The 17,726-nt window shown below is 38.5% G+C and overlaps 2 protein-coding genes across 2 annotated transcripts in view; both read left to right on the top strand.

The window, feature by feature from the left end:
- Positions 1-17,726, top strand: part of GLIPR1L2 (GLIPR1 like 2) — a gene marked incomplete at its 3' end in the record, with an annotated part of 48,511 nt that overhangs the window by 28,062 nt on the left and 2,723 nt on the right. The window contains exon 4 of the mRNA XM_036252568.1: positions 10,955-11,040. Coding sequence (XP_036108461.1) covers positions 10,955-11,040 — 86 coding nt within the window. The remainder of the gene's footprint in view (positions 1-10,954; positions 11,041-17,726) is intronic.
- On the top strand, positions 16,170-16,491 carry LOC118624374 (60S acidic ribosomal protein P1-like). Its single transcript, XM_036252569.1, is given in 3 exon segments — positions 16,170-16,224; positions 16,227-16,253; positions 16,256-16,491. Coding segments are annotated over 3 exon segments (318 nt in total).

Here is a 17,726-nt window from a genome sequence, read left to right as displayed (position 1 = left end):
CAAAGAGCTGGCACAGGAGTATAAAGAGATGTTAGTGAGGTAAGAGGGAAACTAGAACTGTGCTGGCAGATTTTTTAAATAACATTTAAATTTATTTTCTCAATAATCTCTTTCTTTCCATGCTTTTCTGCAAATAGTAATTTATGATTCAAAGATACATCACACTGTAATCATGTAGACATTTTGAATAGCAGTTTAAATACATAAAGTGCAAACAATATATGTAACTCATTTGAAATGATGACAGTATGAACAACTGACAGTATGAACTTAATGACAAGTTCACAAATGCACAGTGACAACTGTATCACATTCACTGCCTGGCCAACTGTGATTTTAAGACACCATCAATGTTAAGATGTATCTTGATTTCAGAGATATTAAAATACAAAAAGGCATACACCTTAAAATTATGAAGTGTATATAAGTGAAAGAAGAGAGTTACAAAACAATATGTATCTTTACTATACATAATAAAATAAAACACATTATATAAAATAATATTTCAGCCCAGCCAGTATGGCTCAGTGGTTGAGGGTGGACCCACGCACCAGGAGGTCTCTGGTTGGATTCCTGGTCAGAGCACATGCCCAGGTTGTGGGCCCGATCCCCCATGGTGGGGCATGCAGGAGGCAGCCAATCGATGTTCTCTCTCATCAATGTTTCTATCTCTCTAAAATCAATAAAGAAAAATATATATTTTTAAATATTTCATTCACAGTTAAGTGCAACATTCTAATCTACCTCATATTTTAAAATACTGGTTGGAAAGCACTAAATCTGATTTCATGAGCTATTAATATTTATGACTTGCAGTTTGAAAAATAATGCCAATTTAGAATATTTTATATACATGTTTAGCAATGAAAAGAAGAAACAGGGTAGGTGTGTAGAGCTGAGTGAAATCAATTTTTTATAATTTTGGTTGCTAATGTATTTTCATAAGCTAAAGAAAGCCATTGATAACTTGATAAATAGGGAGTGATAGAATATATTAGAATATATAAGGGATGGGAAAGAATTGAAAGAGTAAGTTTTATCTGGAAAAAGGCAGGAGGAGAGAATTATAAGAAGAGAAAATGTAGAGAAATTCTTAATAGTAAAGTTTTTCTTTCTTGTTTAGTGAAGCTCATGAGGGTTTAATGTATTCTGATCTTTCAAAGGATTTGTGGATTTACTTGTCCTTTCACATTCTTTTGTTTGTTTTCTGTTTTATTATTTTGAGACATTCAATCTTCCAAGTATTTTTTAGGGGGACAGGTTGTTATATATTGCTGCTTCTGTTAAAATATACAACATTCCTTTCTTTTTAATCTTGCTTAATATTGAGGATATTTACAGTTATATATTTACTCAGATTACAATTTTTGCTGGACCTTAGAATCTTACATGATACAGACTCTTATTGCTTTCTATGGATTACAATTTTAGTTCATTTTAATAAAATATGTTCATGATAGAAAATTCAAAGGTATCAAAGAGAAAGTAATGTTTTCATCACTGTCTTCCAGTTACCCTCCCCAATATTTTATCCTAAAAGATATATTCTGTGCTTATACAAGAGTATATCAATCTTTGTGTGTGTTATTTTCATAATTCAAATAGGAACACACTACACTTCCTGTGGTGTGCTTTAATTGTTTTTACTTAATGATATGAGTGGATGTTTTCAGATACTTTTTAATATTTTCACAGTGTTTTTTAAATTGATATGCAAATGTTTAAGTAATGCTCTCCTTTTGATGGGCATTTAGGCTATTTATTACAGCCATAATTATTTGGGTAGCCATGTAATTCTCACATGAGTTAATATCTGTCATATGATTTTATAGTCATGGAATTACCAGGTTGAAGATCATGTGTACCTTTAATCAGGATAGATATTACTGAATATCTACTCATCATGGTCGCACGATTTATTTTATTTTTTTAATCCTTGCCAGAGGATATTTTTCTATTTATCTTCAGATAGATTGGAAGGGAGAGAGGGAGAGAAAGAGAAATATCGATGTGAGAGGGACACATGGACTGGCTGCCTCCTGCATAACCCAGACCAGGGCCAGGGAGAACCGCAACTGAGGTACATGCCCTTGACCAGAATTGAACAGGCGACTCATTGGTCCATGGGCCAACGCTCTGCCGCTGAGCCAAACCGGCTAGGGCTGGTCACACCATTTTTTATTAAAAATTATCTTTACATCAACATATGAAAGACTATTTTTTCAAATTCCTAGCTAACATATTTCCAAACATTTTGATATTTACTGCTTTGAGTTCAGTATATCATTAATTTTCATCTTCTATTTTACATGAGTTTAAGTATCTTTCTTTATGTTTCAGAATAATTGAATTTTATTTTCTGGGACCTGACTACTTCTACACATTTACTATTTTTCTCTTACGCTGTACTTTTCTTTTTTAATTGTAGAAGTATCTTATATAGCTATTTCACATTATATCATTTACAGTTTTTTTCCATTTTGATGTTTAACTTTCAACTTTATATATACTGTAATTTATTTTTGACAAATAGAATTTTGTACTGTAAAAAAAAAAAAAATCAATACTTTTTTCCAAGGGTTTTGAGATTTGTATCATGCTTATACAAGCCTTCTCAAAATATTGTTCTCACATTTTCGTCTACCAATTATTTTTTTTAACTTTAAACATTTGACACACTTTGCTTCTGGACATTATGTAAGCTGGTATAAGAACTAGTCTCTTGCTTAAAATAAGCATAAAGATTGCACAAAGTATACAGGGTGTGAGCAAAAGTAGATTTACATCTGTGAGTATGCAAAACACAGAGTTTATTCTTGCATTATTTATTAATTGTTGTATTATTGATTTATATTATTGATTTCATATTACTATTGTTATTTCATATCCTTACTTATGATTTATCTTTTAGATAATGATGGCTGGTTATTTAACCTACTTTCACCCACCCCTGTATATAAAATAACTGTTTTCAGGCATTAGGAAATAACCAATGCAGGGTTATCATTTTTGCAAATAAAAATAACCCAGTTATTTTTGTCTTGGTTTTCCCTGAGAGTATTCTCCAAACCATAGCCAGAGAAACAGAATCCAAGCAAAGAACGTGTGTTTTCTGGGGAAAGGAGATATCAGTGTTTATTGATGTTAAGGTATCTAGTATTTAAGACCAGAATCCCGAAGAGGAAAAGCTGTAAAGAAGAACCTCCAAAAGTGTATGTAAAAATTTTTTGTGGGTCCTTGGCCAACTTCTAAGCTGTACACATTAAGGCAAGATTCTGGAAGGACCTTGGAGTTGCTTGGAAGCTGAAGACCTGCACAGAGATTTCAGACACTGCACAGTGCTGAGAAGACAGTTACAGTTTGGGCCCAGTCAAAATGGAGAGATGTTGGACAACAGCCTGGAGCCTTACCAAGCAGAACATAAAAAATCCAGAGAATATGTACACATTTGATTATATAAAAATTTAAAACTAACTTATGGCTAAAGAAATGTCACAGATATTGCCAAAAAAAAAATAATAATATACTGGGAAAATATATTTGTGGGATATATGGCAGAGTTAGTTGCCTTAATTTACAAAGAACTACAAATCAAAAAGGGAAACAACCCAAGAGAATAATGTACAGAAGATATGAAGAGGTTATATCCTGAAAAGAAAAGAAAATGGTCATTAATCATATAAAACGATATTCTCTTTTTTTTTATTTTATTTATTTATTTTTTAAATCTTTATTGTTGGATGTAAGATGTATTACAGATGTTCCACATTTTTTCCCCATTGATCCCCTCCTCCCCACTCCCACCCCCCTCCCACCTTTTCCCACACTACTGTCTGTGTCCATTGGTTATGCATATAAGTTCTTTGGTTTATTTCTTCCCACCCCCCACCCCCCCGCAACCCCTTTCCCTTTGAGGTTTGTCAGTCTAGCAATGAATTTGTACTTCTTAATCTCTTCACCTTTTTCACCCCCCTCCCAACTGGCAACCAACAAAATGTTCTCTGTATCTATGAGAATGTTTCTGTTCTACCTGTTCATTTTGTTTGTAGATTCCATTGTTGATAGATATGTATCCATTGCCATTTTGTTTGTGAAATGATATTCTCACTCATAATTGAAGTAATTGAGGTATAAACAAAAAATAAATAACCACTTTCCATCATCCATTTGAAAATATGGGGAAGCTTAATTGGTACTCTACACATGTAATGGGACAATATATTAGTACAATCTTTCTGGATTTGGCAGTATAACAAAATTTAAAATGTACTTACCTTTGACCTTGTAATCTCCTTATTAGGATTTTATTTTATTAATATCCTTATAAAAGTTGGTCAACATATGCAAAGGAGGACACTTACTATAGCATGTTTGAATAGCATGAAAACGAAATTTTAAAAAACCAATGACTCCAGTGGTAGGCAACTGAGCAGCTAATTTACTGTACGTTATTATATAACCATTGAAAAGACTGCTATCTTTCTCTATGTACCAATAATATGAAAAGATCCACTTGTTAGATAAAAAAGCAAGATGCAAAATAATAATAGGTAAGATTGGATCTTTTTTTATAGCAGCTAACATTATCAAAATGTAATGATTCAATAGGATAGAAGTGAGAAATTGCTGTTTGATGGGTAGCTTTGTTCCTTTAGTGGTTTAAACACCTAGGTTGTTCCCATCTTGTTTCTTCACCATCCCTGGGTCACCAAAGCCAGCTCAGGCTTATAATAAGTGAAAAGAAACACGCTGGCAGCTTGACCATCTCTTAAAGCACCAGGTGGGAAGTGGTGCACATCACTCTACTCCCATTTCATTGACTATAAAATTGATCATACGGGAAGATGGCGGCGGGCAGGACCAAAGGGAGGGTAAGTGTGTGAGAGAGTGTGCTAGTGTGTGAGAGAGTGTGAGTAGACGTGAAGGTGGACAACCAAACTCCTGCAGTGCAGAGACGCGGAGCAGAAGGTTCCTGTGCTGTGGATGGAGCAGCCGGCTACCATGGTAAGCAACTCTTCAGGGCGCTTCTCCCTGCGCCATGGGGAGGTCCCACCATTTTGGAAGATCCCGGGTCTTCCCTGGGAAGAGGCAGTGGGAGCGGCTAGGGCCCAGCAGCGCACCTGGCACCATCGGACCAGTGGACACTCTGTGTCAACACAGACCAGTGCACAGTAGTGGAGTTCCCAGGGTGCCGGTTGCGGAAGCTGCAGGCAGCCCGGAGCCCAGCACCATCCCCCATAGTAGCAGCCCAAGCAGAGTCGAGATATACCCTCAGCAACAGAGGCTGGGGAGTAGACATCCATCCCCAGGCAACAGACCAGCAGCTGAACTCCTTCTCCAAACTACAGCAAAAGCTGAGCAGGAGTTGAGCCCCATGGGGCAGCAGCACTCCCCAGCCACCAGCGGCGGGATCTGGGGCTCCACAGAGGCCTGTGTGGTCCAGCAGCTCACAAGAGTAGTGGGAAACCAGAGTCCAACAGAGACTGGTGTGATCCAGCTGCCCACCCGCATGACCTGTAGGGTACGGGGGCACCAGAGAGGCCTGTGCAACCCAGCAGGGACTGTGCCATCCAGTTACCCATGGGACCTGCGGGGTGCTAAAGCACCAGAGAGGCCTGCCTGCAAATCTACCCAGGAAAGTAAGACTTCACAGCGGTGTTTAATGTGGGCCTGCACCATGAGTAACGATATAGAAACATTGAAAACCAACCAAGTGGAAATGAAGAATGACATAGCAGAAATTAAGAACACTCTACCAGCAGAGTAGAGGAAGCTGAGGACCAGATCAGTGAATTAGAAGACAGAGTAGAAAAAAGCAACCAATCAGAAAACCAAAAGGAAAAAACAATTTAAAAACAGAAGAAGCTTAAGAGAACTGTGGGACAACTGGAACGTAGTAACATTCGCATCATAGGAGTCCCCGAAGAGGAAGAAAATGGGCAAGTGTTAGAGAATATATTTGAAGAAATAGTGACAGAAAACTTTCCTAACTTGGTGAAGGAAGAAGGCATACACAATGGAGTACTATGCAGCTGTAAGAAAGAAGGATCTCTTATCCTTTGTGATGACATGGAGAGACCTGGAGAGTATTATCCTAAGTGAAACAAGCCAAGCAGAGAAAGACAAATATCATATGATCTCACTTATTTGTGGAATATAATGAACATAACAGTCTGGGGAATGGGGTAGTCCCAGAAATGTGGAAGTGAGGTACAGACTCAGAATCCCCAGAAGAGGGGGTGGTGGGGGAGGGATAAACCACAGAACTTATATGCATGTATGCATGAAAAATGGACATGGACAACAAAGCTGGGGACAGGGCAGGGAGGGAGGGCGAGGGGTGTATCAGTGGGGGAAAAGGAGAAACATCTGTAACAAAAATAAATAAATTAATTAAATAAAAAAATAAAAATAACATAACATAAATAAAATTGATCATATGACCACATCTAAGTTGCAAAGGAAGTTGGGAAATATAGCTTGGCATTAATACTTTTATTTCAGTATTTCAAGAGATATTTAGATTGACCGTTGCTAGTCTCTATCACAAATATATAAGTACTGAGAATTTTTGTGAAAAATGTTTTCTAGAAGAAATCATAGAAACTGTTAACAAAACTTATCTGTGGGGAAACAGGTGAAAAGTGGGAGATGGAGACATTTTTCCTCTTCACGATTGCCCTTTTTTGCTTTCTTTTTCCTACCATATACTTAGAAATATTATGCATGTATTACATTTATTTATTTATTTATTTATTTATTTACTTTTATAGCAACAAAGGATATCTGGATTGATATTGGAGAAATATTTAAGACCTTTTTAGAAGGTATAAATAACAAGATTTGTAGATCATGGTGTTAAATAATGAGGGAAAGAAAACAGTCAAAGAACATTCTCAGATTTATGATTCAATCATAAGTAGTATCACCATTAACTGCAATGAGGAACACTAAATCTTTTGGGAGGAAAGATGACAAGTTCCATTTTGGGCATGAGTTTTAATGGGCTATGAAATACTTTAAGATGTTTAGTAAGCCTCAGAGGAGGGGGTTTGGGGGGGAGAGATAAACCACAGAACTTACGTGCATGTATGCATGACCAATGAACATAGACAACAAAGCTGGGGTTGGGGCGGGGGGAAGGGGAGGAGGGTGTCCATGGGGAAAAATGAGAAATATCCGTAACAAAAGTGAATTAATTTTAAAAAAAAATGTTTAGTAAGCAGGTGGTCATATGGATCAGAAGCTCATGAGTGGAGCATGGCATAAAATAAATATTTGGAGTGCCAGTGGAGATTGTAATCATGGAAGTAGATGGGAGAGACTACAGAGTGAGAAGAGAAAAGGACCTCTAGAGATATCATGCCAACTTTTATGGGCAGTTAGAGGAAGATAGAACGGCAGGAGACACCTAAGAAGAGTGGCCAGACAGATCGAAAAAATAAGAGTATGGTATCATAATGACCTGGGCCCGAGGCTGAGGCGACTAGATTCCATTCTTATGTAGACCCTTGGCTAAGGTGACCAAATAACTCCATTTTTATTATCAATGGACCTTCCTCAATATTTTTCCAATAATAGGTTAATTACCCCTAGAAGTAAAGAAATTTTGCCTAAGATTATAGTTGCCCCACATGTTGGGAGGCATTTGCAGTTTCCAGTACCAGTATTTGCAGACATTTGCAGGTATTCATGAGCCCGATGAATAGTACTAATTTTGAGTTCTGTAATCGCTGTCACGCCCACTATTGTACCAGTCCTCAGAGGGGAGGGAGGGAGGATGGGGCTTCTGTCTTTTAAATCTGAGGAGCAAGGAAAATCGTGGCTGCTGATCTAAGGGGAGACTATGCCCTCCACAGCCTGCCGGCGAGAATAAAGGACTCCTTTACAATTTGGCTGTATGTCTCTGGTTATCTCACTGACACATTGTAACAATAGTAGGCATGGAGGAAAATGTTTTCCAAAGGAAGATTTGTCCAAAATTTCACATTCTAAGAGGTCAAGCAAAGTAAAGATTTTAAAATATCAGATTTAAAGAGAAGTTCATTGGTAAACATAGGAAGAGCCATTTATGTGGAGTAGAGGAAAGTTGACGCCAGGTAGGAATGAATCGAGGACTGGGTGTTGTTTTTTATTTTATTTCATTTTTGAAATGGGAATGATGTGAGAATATTTAAATATTGACATGAAGAATCTAATATAGAATAAAAGTAATTCTTTAAAGGAATAAAGGTATAAAAGAGATTAACCTTAGAAAGAAGAAGCAGTTCTTCCGTTTTCTTAGAAAAAAAGGAAAGGTGAGATGGGTGTATTTGTCATATTTAGTGACAAAACGTTTCTCAAGTTCCGATCTAAAAGCCATTATGTTTCTCAGTGAAGTAAGACAGATCATGTCCTGAGAATAAAGGGGAAGACTTTGAAGATGGAGTTTAGAGGATTGCGAAGGTTTGAAATAGTTATTATGGAAAATGAGAGAAGAATCTGACTAGAGAACCATAGAAAGATTCTTTACTTAGTTTAATGATTTTTCTCCAGCAGCACCCAGTTGCCCTGAAGCAGACATGGAACAATCACACAGTAAGATGCCTTTGTTTTTTCCAACACTGGGGTTTAATCAGGTGGATGTAAAGGAAAATAGTGCAGGAGAGTTTCAGGTTTTTAGCTGAATATGCAAATATGAGAATATGCAGAGACCTAAGGTAGGTAGAGAAGAGACAGCAGGGTAGATGGGGAGAAAAAATAGACTTGCAGAACCAGTGAAATTAATGGACAAGTAAATAAGTGAGCAACCTGGAAGGACAGGAGGATGCAATCATTGAGTGTAACGTATGATTTTGTGAGTTCAAAGGTGGGGCAGTTTTAGGGGATAACAAGGTCCAGAGTATGGCTACAAAATGACAACTTCAGAGCATTTAGAAATTTTGTGAAGACATCCAGTAACAGAGAGACCAAGTTATTGGACAAATTATAAGACAATGGCACCATTTTGACTGAAAGGGAGATTGGGAGCCAGATGCCAAAATGAGTAAGAAGGCATGATCAGAAGTAAGATAGTATCCTGGGGAGGATTAGAGAATAGTACAACAAAATAATATCAGCCTTGAAGGAGCTTTGGCCGGGTTTAGCTATGGTCCCTAGTCCTTTAGTTCCAAGATGTGGAAGTGAAGGAGATGTGACCAACTGAGTTTTACAGAAAGTGATACAAAGTAACATAGTTTTGCACATAAGGGGATACTTTGAGGCAGAAAACAACAGATTCATGCTTTCTTGACCTTGAATAAATCTAGGAAGTAGTCATAGAGTTTTGGCAAAGACAAATATATTAGATGTATCAGAAGAAGAGACAGATGGGATCTCTAAAAGATAATCTTCCTTGCTGTTTATTGCATTGTATTTTTCTCTAGCCTCCTGGGATAGATTCTTTAAATGTTCTTCTGAAACCTAGATGTTCAGATGTGAAACAGAAGCCAGCTTTGTGGTATTTCTCAATGATAATACAGAAGTAGTGGAAGTGAAAGTGGTTATTGTATGTGGTGTAACTATTCTGGCTGTATCAGATGGAAAGATCAACATCTGTTTGATCTTCTCTTGCCATTGTTCTGTGGACAATGCACAGACTAGGTGAGTCTGCACATGGAGAACTTTGAAGAGAAGAATCTGCTTACAAATTAGAATTGCTAGATTGTCAAACCATGAAGCTAAATTACCTCCTTCATGAACAAAGTGGTGGCAGAAATAGGTCTAGTATAAGCAATGAATGTTTCCATCACCACAAGAATTGTGTTCTCTTTCTGGACCAGTCTAGTTCTGTTATAAATTTTGAATAATGGTCTTCTAATGGACTTTGGGTTGGACATAGGTATAGTTACCCATTAGGCCAGCCAGACAACGTGTCCTTATCTAGGGCTTGGATGCACATCCTATAGGTGGCAATATACTGAAGGTACAGCCAGATATGAGTCTAAGAAAAGTTCCAGGGACTTATATGCCTAATGTTTGTTTTTATAGCTTCCAATACACATTGAGTAAATAAGCAATCCTGTTTAAATAACCAGTATCAATGACCCTCCCCTTGCTCAAAAATATCTTTTTTCCTACCTCCTCTTTCTTATCTTACGTCTTTTATATAAGCTTCCCTCCCTGGCCGGTTTGGTTCAGTGGTTAGAGCTTCGGCCTGTGGACCAGAGTCCCGGGTTCGGTTCCCACTAAGGGCAAGTATCTCAGTTGCTGATTGGCCCTGGCCCTGGTTGGGGTCATGTGCATGGCAACCACTCGAAGTGTCTCTCTCACACTGATGTTTCTTTCTCTCTCTTCCCCACTTCTCTCCAGCTCTCTCTGGAGATAAATGCAAAAATGTCCTTGGGTGAGGATAAAAAAAGAAAATTATATAAGCTTCCCAATTCATATCTACTTTGGGGCCTTACTTAGCTTTGGGCAATGGATGTAATAATTTCTTACTCTCTCCTCTGTTTTATACAATAGGTTAAACCAACCAAAATTTATGTATTTTTCATGTAGACCTCAAAGTAATCCAAGCAGGTAGGTCTTTGGGACAATAAACATTTCTGGATTTTTCAAACTCTTGAATATTAATATATCATTTTCATAGAACTTTTTTATACATTTGTGCCAACCAGAAAGCAGTTTAATTATAAAGTATTCTATAACATCCATTTCAAAGGACATCTTTGCTACAAACTAAGATGAAATAAGCTTTAAAATTCACTCATATTTAAATTACAATATTTTGTTTCAAGTACATGAGGATTAGTTTCAGAAGAGACTTCGGGGGGGAAAAAGAGAGGAAAGATTGCACCTCCAACTTACGTAACTCCTTGAGTCCATTTTCTTAATTAAATCACCTTTATAAACGAATGAAAAATTGGTAACCATATTATTTAAGTGACATAAATTTGAGACTTTTTCTAACTAAATGTTTTCTGCTTTTTTGTAGAGGAAAGCTGAGCAGAAGGCCTTACCAACCAGGAGTAGTTTGTTCTCAATGTAGCAGATATGACAGATGCACAGATTTTCTATGCAGTAAGACAAAGAAAATAACTTTACCACGAGAAAAATCTACTGTGCAAAGGGAGGCAAGAAAGATGAAGTGTTGAACACCAGTTTTTCATTGTCACGCTATTACTGTTCCTTTTATCAGAATGGTATTATCAAAGGAGGGTTGAAATTGCATCATCTTTCTTCTTCTTCTTTTTTTATCCTCACCCGAGGATATTTTTCCATTTTTTGTTCAGGTCAGGTGGGAGGGAGAGAGAGAGAAACACCGATGTGAAAGGGACACATCGAGTGGCTGCCACCCGCATGACCAACCAGGGCCGGGGACAAACTGCAACCAACGTACGCGCCCTCAGCGGGAACCGAACCCGGGTCTCTCTGGACCGCAGGCCAATACTCTAACCGCTGAGCAAAACCGGCCAGGGCGAAGTTGCATCATCTTTAGATTTTCCTAAACTGCACCCCATCTTAAACCCCCATCTTACCTCTGTTCCTTCCCCTAAGATCATACCAAAATGTCTGAAAAAAGAAATGGAAACTAATAGCTATACCTGAAAAAAGCTTCACAATTAATTCCTGAAACTGCAGCCTATTTGTTGAATTTTTTTTTTTTAAAGGAGAGAGAGATCGAAACACCAATTTGAAAGAGAAACATCAATCTGCAGTCTCCTGCGCTCCCCCTACAGGGGGGATTGAGCCCACAACCTGGGCATGTGCCCTGACCAGGAATCGAACCTGGACCTCTCAGTCCAGGGACGATGCTCAGCCCACTGAGCCACGCTGGCCAGGCACAGTAGCCTATTTGAAAATGACTACTCTAAAAGATAAGGTATTCCAAAATATTTATAAAGAGAAAAGAAGTAAAGTAACAAATGTTTAATAGGTTTTTTTAAATTTTTCCCCCAAAATATTCAAAAGTTATAAGTATAAAATATGTTGTACTGATTTATTTTTTAGTTTTCCCAAACATTAGACCATAGAATCCAAAAGTATAATTACTTGTAATATATGATACTTAGAGGAATGTGGTAGGAGATAAATTCAGACAGTAGGGGCATATTATGCTTTTGTGTCAAAGAAACTAGTGGACAATTTCATCGTAATGCCACTTCTGGGGTGAATCCACCCTAATATTTCTGCCCTTGGTTCACCTGAATCAAGGTGCAAAGTCTTGCTCTTCCTCTTCCCCTTTTCTTTCTTTTCCCAAAACATTGAGTCCTAAGACCATTAGGTAGGTCAGGATGACGTAGGCATCCACACAGAGGGTAGCCAGATGAGTCTAAGCAGGATGACAAGGGACCTGTACAGTGGACATCAGGAGACAACCTAAGCAGGATGAGGATGGTGTCCACATGGAAATATGGTCTTTTATAGGAAGTTAGGGCCCTCACAGAGTGAATCAGTGACCCTGCATGACATCAGGGTTGGTATATCAAAGCCAGATCGTGATGAAGGAATATCCGTGCAGGGGTGGGTCAGTATGTGGTATATAAGCCCGAGGAAGGTGAGGACAGAATCCACATGGGGTGGGAGGGAGAAGTCTGGCGTGGAATATCAGAGTCAGAACAGGTTAGGAAGGCATCCAAGGAGGGATGGTCTGGCCTGGTTGTTGGAGCCCAAGAAGAATGAAGAGAAGATACACATGGGGTGGCCTGGCAAGAGGTATTAAAACCTAAGCAGGTGAAGGTGAATCTATTTTGCAGGAGATGTCAGAGTCCAAACTAAGTGAGGAAGGTTTTAATGTGGGATAGGTGGCCTGGCATCAGAGGGGTCAGAGCCCTAGTGGGGTAAGGAGCACATCCGCACATTGGAGAAGTTCAAAGCTGGTTTCAAAGCCTGAGCGGGATAGGAGGGCGTCCAAGTGAAGGGTCAGATTATAGGCTGCCAGATTAAATACAGGATGCCCAGTTAAATTGAATTTCAGATAAGTGAAAAATACTTTTACTATAAATATATCCCTAAAAACGTATCGTTCTCTGAAATTCAAATTTAGCAAGGCATTTGTATTTTAATTTGCTGAATCTGAGGACGACCCCAGCCTGGTGTGGAGAGTCAAAGCCCAAGCAGGAGGAGGAGGGCACCCATGCGAGGGAGAGCGTACAGGCAGTGATGACAGATTGGAAGCATACTGGGGTGCTGAGCAAATAAGTAAATAGATGAAGGATAAAAGGAGGCAGTTTTCTTACTGTCAGGTAATGGATTACAAATATGTAAAGGAAGAAAATTAGCATGACCCTTGTGATGAATTGGAATTCTAGGTATTGGAGCTTAAAGATTTCAAAAAATATATGTAAATGAGTTGCAAATATTTACATATGTATGTTGCACATAAATTACCTTACTCTGAAATAGCCTTAAAACGGTGCCCCCCCCCCCACCCCAAAGCAATGAGCACCACTAGAACACAGATCTTGCTTTCTAAATTGCAGTGTGCACTCAAAGGGACCAGAGCTCGTTGGAGGAAAGTTAGATTCCAGGGCTAGGGCAGGAGAAATATACCATAAATCCAGAATATCTTTTTTTTAATGGTTTTTTTAATTGATTTTTTAGGGAGAGAGAGAGATAGAAACATTGACGTGAAAGAAATACATCGATTGGCTGCCTCCCGCACAACCCAACTGAGGATTGAGCCCAAAACCCAGGCATGTGCCCTGACTGGGAATGGAACCGGGACCTCTCAGTCCATGGGACGATGCTCAATCCACTGAGCCACACCAGCAGGCCCAGAATATCTTTTTATACCTGAAAGCAAGAATGTGCTCAAAGAATGATGGGGCCCAGCCAGTGTGGCTCAGTGGTTGAGCACTGACCCATGCACCAAAAGGTTGTTGGTTCGATTCCCAGTCAGGTCACATTCTCAGGTTGTGGGCCCAATCCCCGGTGGGGGGCATGCAGGAGGTGGCCAATCAATGTTCTCTCTCCTTGATGTTTCTCTCTCTCTCTTCCTCTTCCTTCCTCTCCCTCTTTAATATCAATAAAGAAAAAAAAAAGAGTGATGGGGACATGTAACAAAAGCGACACCCAAGGACACAGAAGCCTTCTTCAAGGGTTCTCACTAATCAAATCTGTGACAGTTTGAGCATGGAAATAATGATAATAGTAATTTAATTATAACTCATTGAATAAAACAGGAGAAACTATGATTTATACTGATATAAATTAATAAATGAATACTTTAAAATTTGGTGAGGAACAGTGTCATTACATATTTCCAAAATAACTTCATAAAAATACTTATTTACTAAAGGGATAAGAGTAACTGCACAACGGAGAAGCCTGGCAGAAACCACCCTATGAAAGTGACAGAGTGAACCTCATCAGTAAGAGAACTCATCAAAACTACACTCCACCTGAGAGGGAGCAATGAAGAGTCCAGCATCATTTCTGTGGTATTCCTGCCAAAGATGCACACAAGGAGGCATATAATAAGTCTAAATTGCCAATCTGTTTCAAAAATTTAAGATTTGGCCCGGCTGGTTTGGCTCAGCGGTTAGAGCGTCGGCCTGCGGTTCAGAGAGACCCGGGTTTGGTTCCCGCTAAGGGCACATACCTCGGTTGCACTTTGTCCCCAACCCCGGTTGGGTTGTGTGGGAGGCAACCACTCAATGTGTCCCTTTCACATCAATGTTTCTCCCTCTCCCTTCCTCCTGCCATCCCACTCTATCTGAACAACAACAAAAATGTCCTAAGGTGAGGATTAAAAAAAAAAAAGATTGAAGATTTGTCTACAGAATAACTGGTTTATTAGTTTCAAAATTTCAAGATTATGAATGTCAAATGAAGGATGAAGAATCATCCCAGACTGAAGAAAATAAAGAGACATAAAAGTGAAATGTAGTGTATAATTCTGAACTTGAAGCTTTTACTATAAAGGACACCATTAGCATAATTGGGAAAAACTGAATGAGGTCTAAACATTAGCTGGTAGTAATGTAACAATGTTAATTTCTTGATTGTGATGACTGTGTTATGATTGTATAGACTAGAGGAACATCCTTGTTTGTAGGAAATACTAAGTACTTTAGGATGGTGAGGTAGGTATCAGATTGGCATTTACATTACAATGTTTCAAAAGCTATTTGTACTGAATAAAATAGCTATTTGTACTGATTGAAACATTTGTAGGCTAGGGATTCTTTTAAGAAATTTTTTAAATTTCTTAAAAATTGCGAAATCAAAGGAAAGCAAATCAATTTGAAAGTTTTTTTGTTATATATAGTCCAGAGGAGAGGAGAGATAAGGCTCATATTGAAGTATTTGTATGAGTAATAGAGATAATGAGGAAAAGTCTATTAATATTTATGAAGTAAAATCGTATGTCTTAGAGTCAAATCTGATAGAAAATGAAAAAAGAGAGAGTCTAATATAAATATCAGTCTTGGGATTTAGATGACGATGCAACTTATTGAGATATGAATTATATGAAGAGAGGAAGCTATGGAAAATAGATGATGAGTTCAGTTGTGATTATCAGCTTCAAATACCTGTTTACCATCTGTGTAGTTAGACTGAAAGCTTAAGGTACAGATCAGGGCTGCTTTTCAGAATCACTATCATATCAATGAAACTAAAAATATAAAAAAGGAAGAAGTCACCTAGGTACAACAAACACACAGACAAGAATAGTACACCAAGAATGGAATCTTAGAGGGAAAAATGAATATGGGGGAAACAGGAGAGAAACAAGGACCAGAGGGTATTCTAGTGCAGTCATTGAACTGCGACATGGAGGTCATTAGGGGCCTGAGAGAGGTTTCAGAGGGCGAGTAGGAGAGCAACCATTTCTTCAGGGCTTGAAAGTGAAGAAGTATAAATATCTACAGCAATACTACTCTGTCAAAAACTTGGTTAAGTATCATCTTACAGGTAGATTCCTACAAAGCTTCTCTTAATTTTCCATTAAAATACCAATAAAGACTCTTTCTATTTAGATAGTAAAAAATGTTTATTTAGTAGTAACTGTGTGCCAGACATTGTACCAGGCGGGGGACGGAGTAAACGAAAAGGAGAGGGACATACTTCCTCTCCTCTCTGTACTTACAGTTCAGCAAGGAAGCTAGGCATTTAAAGTAAGAAACAGGTTTTCCCCAGCTGCCAGTAGGGTGCTCAGTTCTTCTGAGGAAGCTGAGGCCTCGTTGGGGTGAAGCCATCACTTCATGGCCTCAGTCACAGAGCTCTGCATCTACTCAGCCCTGATCCCGCACGACTATGAGTGACGGTGACGGAGGATAAGATCAATGCCCCATTAAAGCAGCTGGTGTGAATGTTGAGCCTTTCTGGCCAGGCTTATTTGCACAGGCTCTGGCCAGTGTCAACACTGGGAGCCTTATCTGCCACATAGGGGCTGGCAGACCTGCCCCAGCAGGCCGTCCTGCCCCCTCCACCGCTGCTGCCCCAGCTGAGGAGAAGAACGTGGAGGCAAAGAAAGAAGAATCTGAGGAGTCTGATGATGACATGGGCTTTGGTCGTTTTGACTAAATCTCTTTTGTAACACATTCAATAAAAAGCTGAACTCTGAAAGAAAAAAAAGAAATAATAAAAAGGATAAAACTATTGTTTTTAAATTTATTTATTTAAAGTTATGTAAATTCTAATATATGTATAGATTCAAGTTATCAACACTACAATCAGAACACAGAAAATTCTGTCACACTGAAAACAAACAAAAAACTTTCTTCTGTTATCCCTTTCTAGTCAAACACTTCTGCCACCCCTAATTCTGGCAACCTCCAAGCTGTTCTTCAATCTTTTAGTTTTTTTCTTTTTGAGAATGTCCTATAAGGAGAATTCTATAGTTTGTAACCTCTGAAAACTGGCTTCTCTTGCTCAGTAAGCTCTTTTGAGATTCTTCCAAGCTGACCTGTAATCAGAAAATTATAAGACACAGGAGAAAGAAATTGAAGAAGATTCAAGTAAGTTGAAGCACATACCATTTTCATGGATAGGAAGAATTAACATCATTAAAATGTCCATACTATCCAAAGAAATCTACAGGTTCAATGCAATTCCTATCAAGATACCAATGGTATATTTCACATAACTATAACAAATATTTCAAAAACTGATATGAAACCTCAAAAGACCCCGAATAGCAACAGCAAGCTTGAGAAAGAAGAACAGAATTGGAGGAACCATGCTATCTGACTATACTACAAGGCCATAGTAATCAAAACAGCATGGTACTGGCATAAAAACAGACATATCAATCAATGGAACAGAATAGAGAGCCCAGAAATAATACCATGCTTTTATAGTCAATTAATGTTTAAAAAAGGAGGCAAAAACACAATGGACTAAAGATAGGCTGTTCAATAAATGGTGTTAAGAAGGTTAGATAGGTACATGAGAAAAATAAATAAAACTAGACCACCTTCTTACACTACACACAAGAATAAACTCAAGCCCTGGCCGAGTTTGGCTCAGCGGTTAGAGCATTGACCTGAGGTCTGGAGAGACCCGGGTTCGGTTCCCGCTAAGGGCAAGTGGATGGGTTGCAGTCTGTTCCCCGTCCTGGTTGGGTCATGTGGGTGGCAACCACTTGATGTGTCCCTTTCACATCGATGTTTCTCTCTCTGTCTCTTCCTCTCTCTTCTTCCCACTCTATCTGAACAAAAAACAAAAAAAATATCCTCAGTTAAGGATAAAACAAAAATAAAAGAATAAAATCAAAATGTATTAAAGACTTAAATGTTAGACTCAAAACCATAAAAATC

This window comes from Molossus molossus, unplaced genomic scaffold (assembly GCF_014108415.1).
Source record: "Molossus molossus isolate mMolMol1 unplaced genomic scaffold, mMolMol1.p scaffold_m16_p_10, whole genome shotgun sequence".
NCBI lineage: Eukaryota > Metazoa > Chordata > Mammalia > Chiroptera > Molossidae > Molossus > Molossus molossus.
This window is presented reverse-complemented; position numbering and strand designations above follow the sequence as displayed.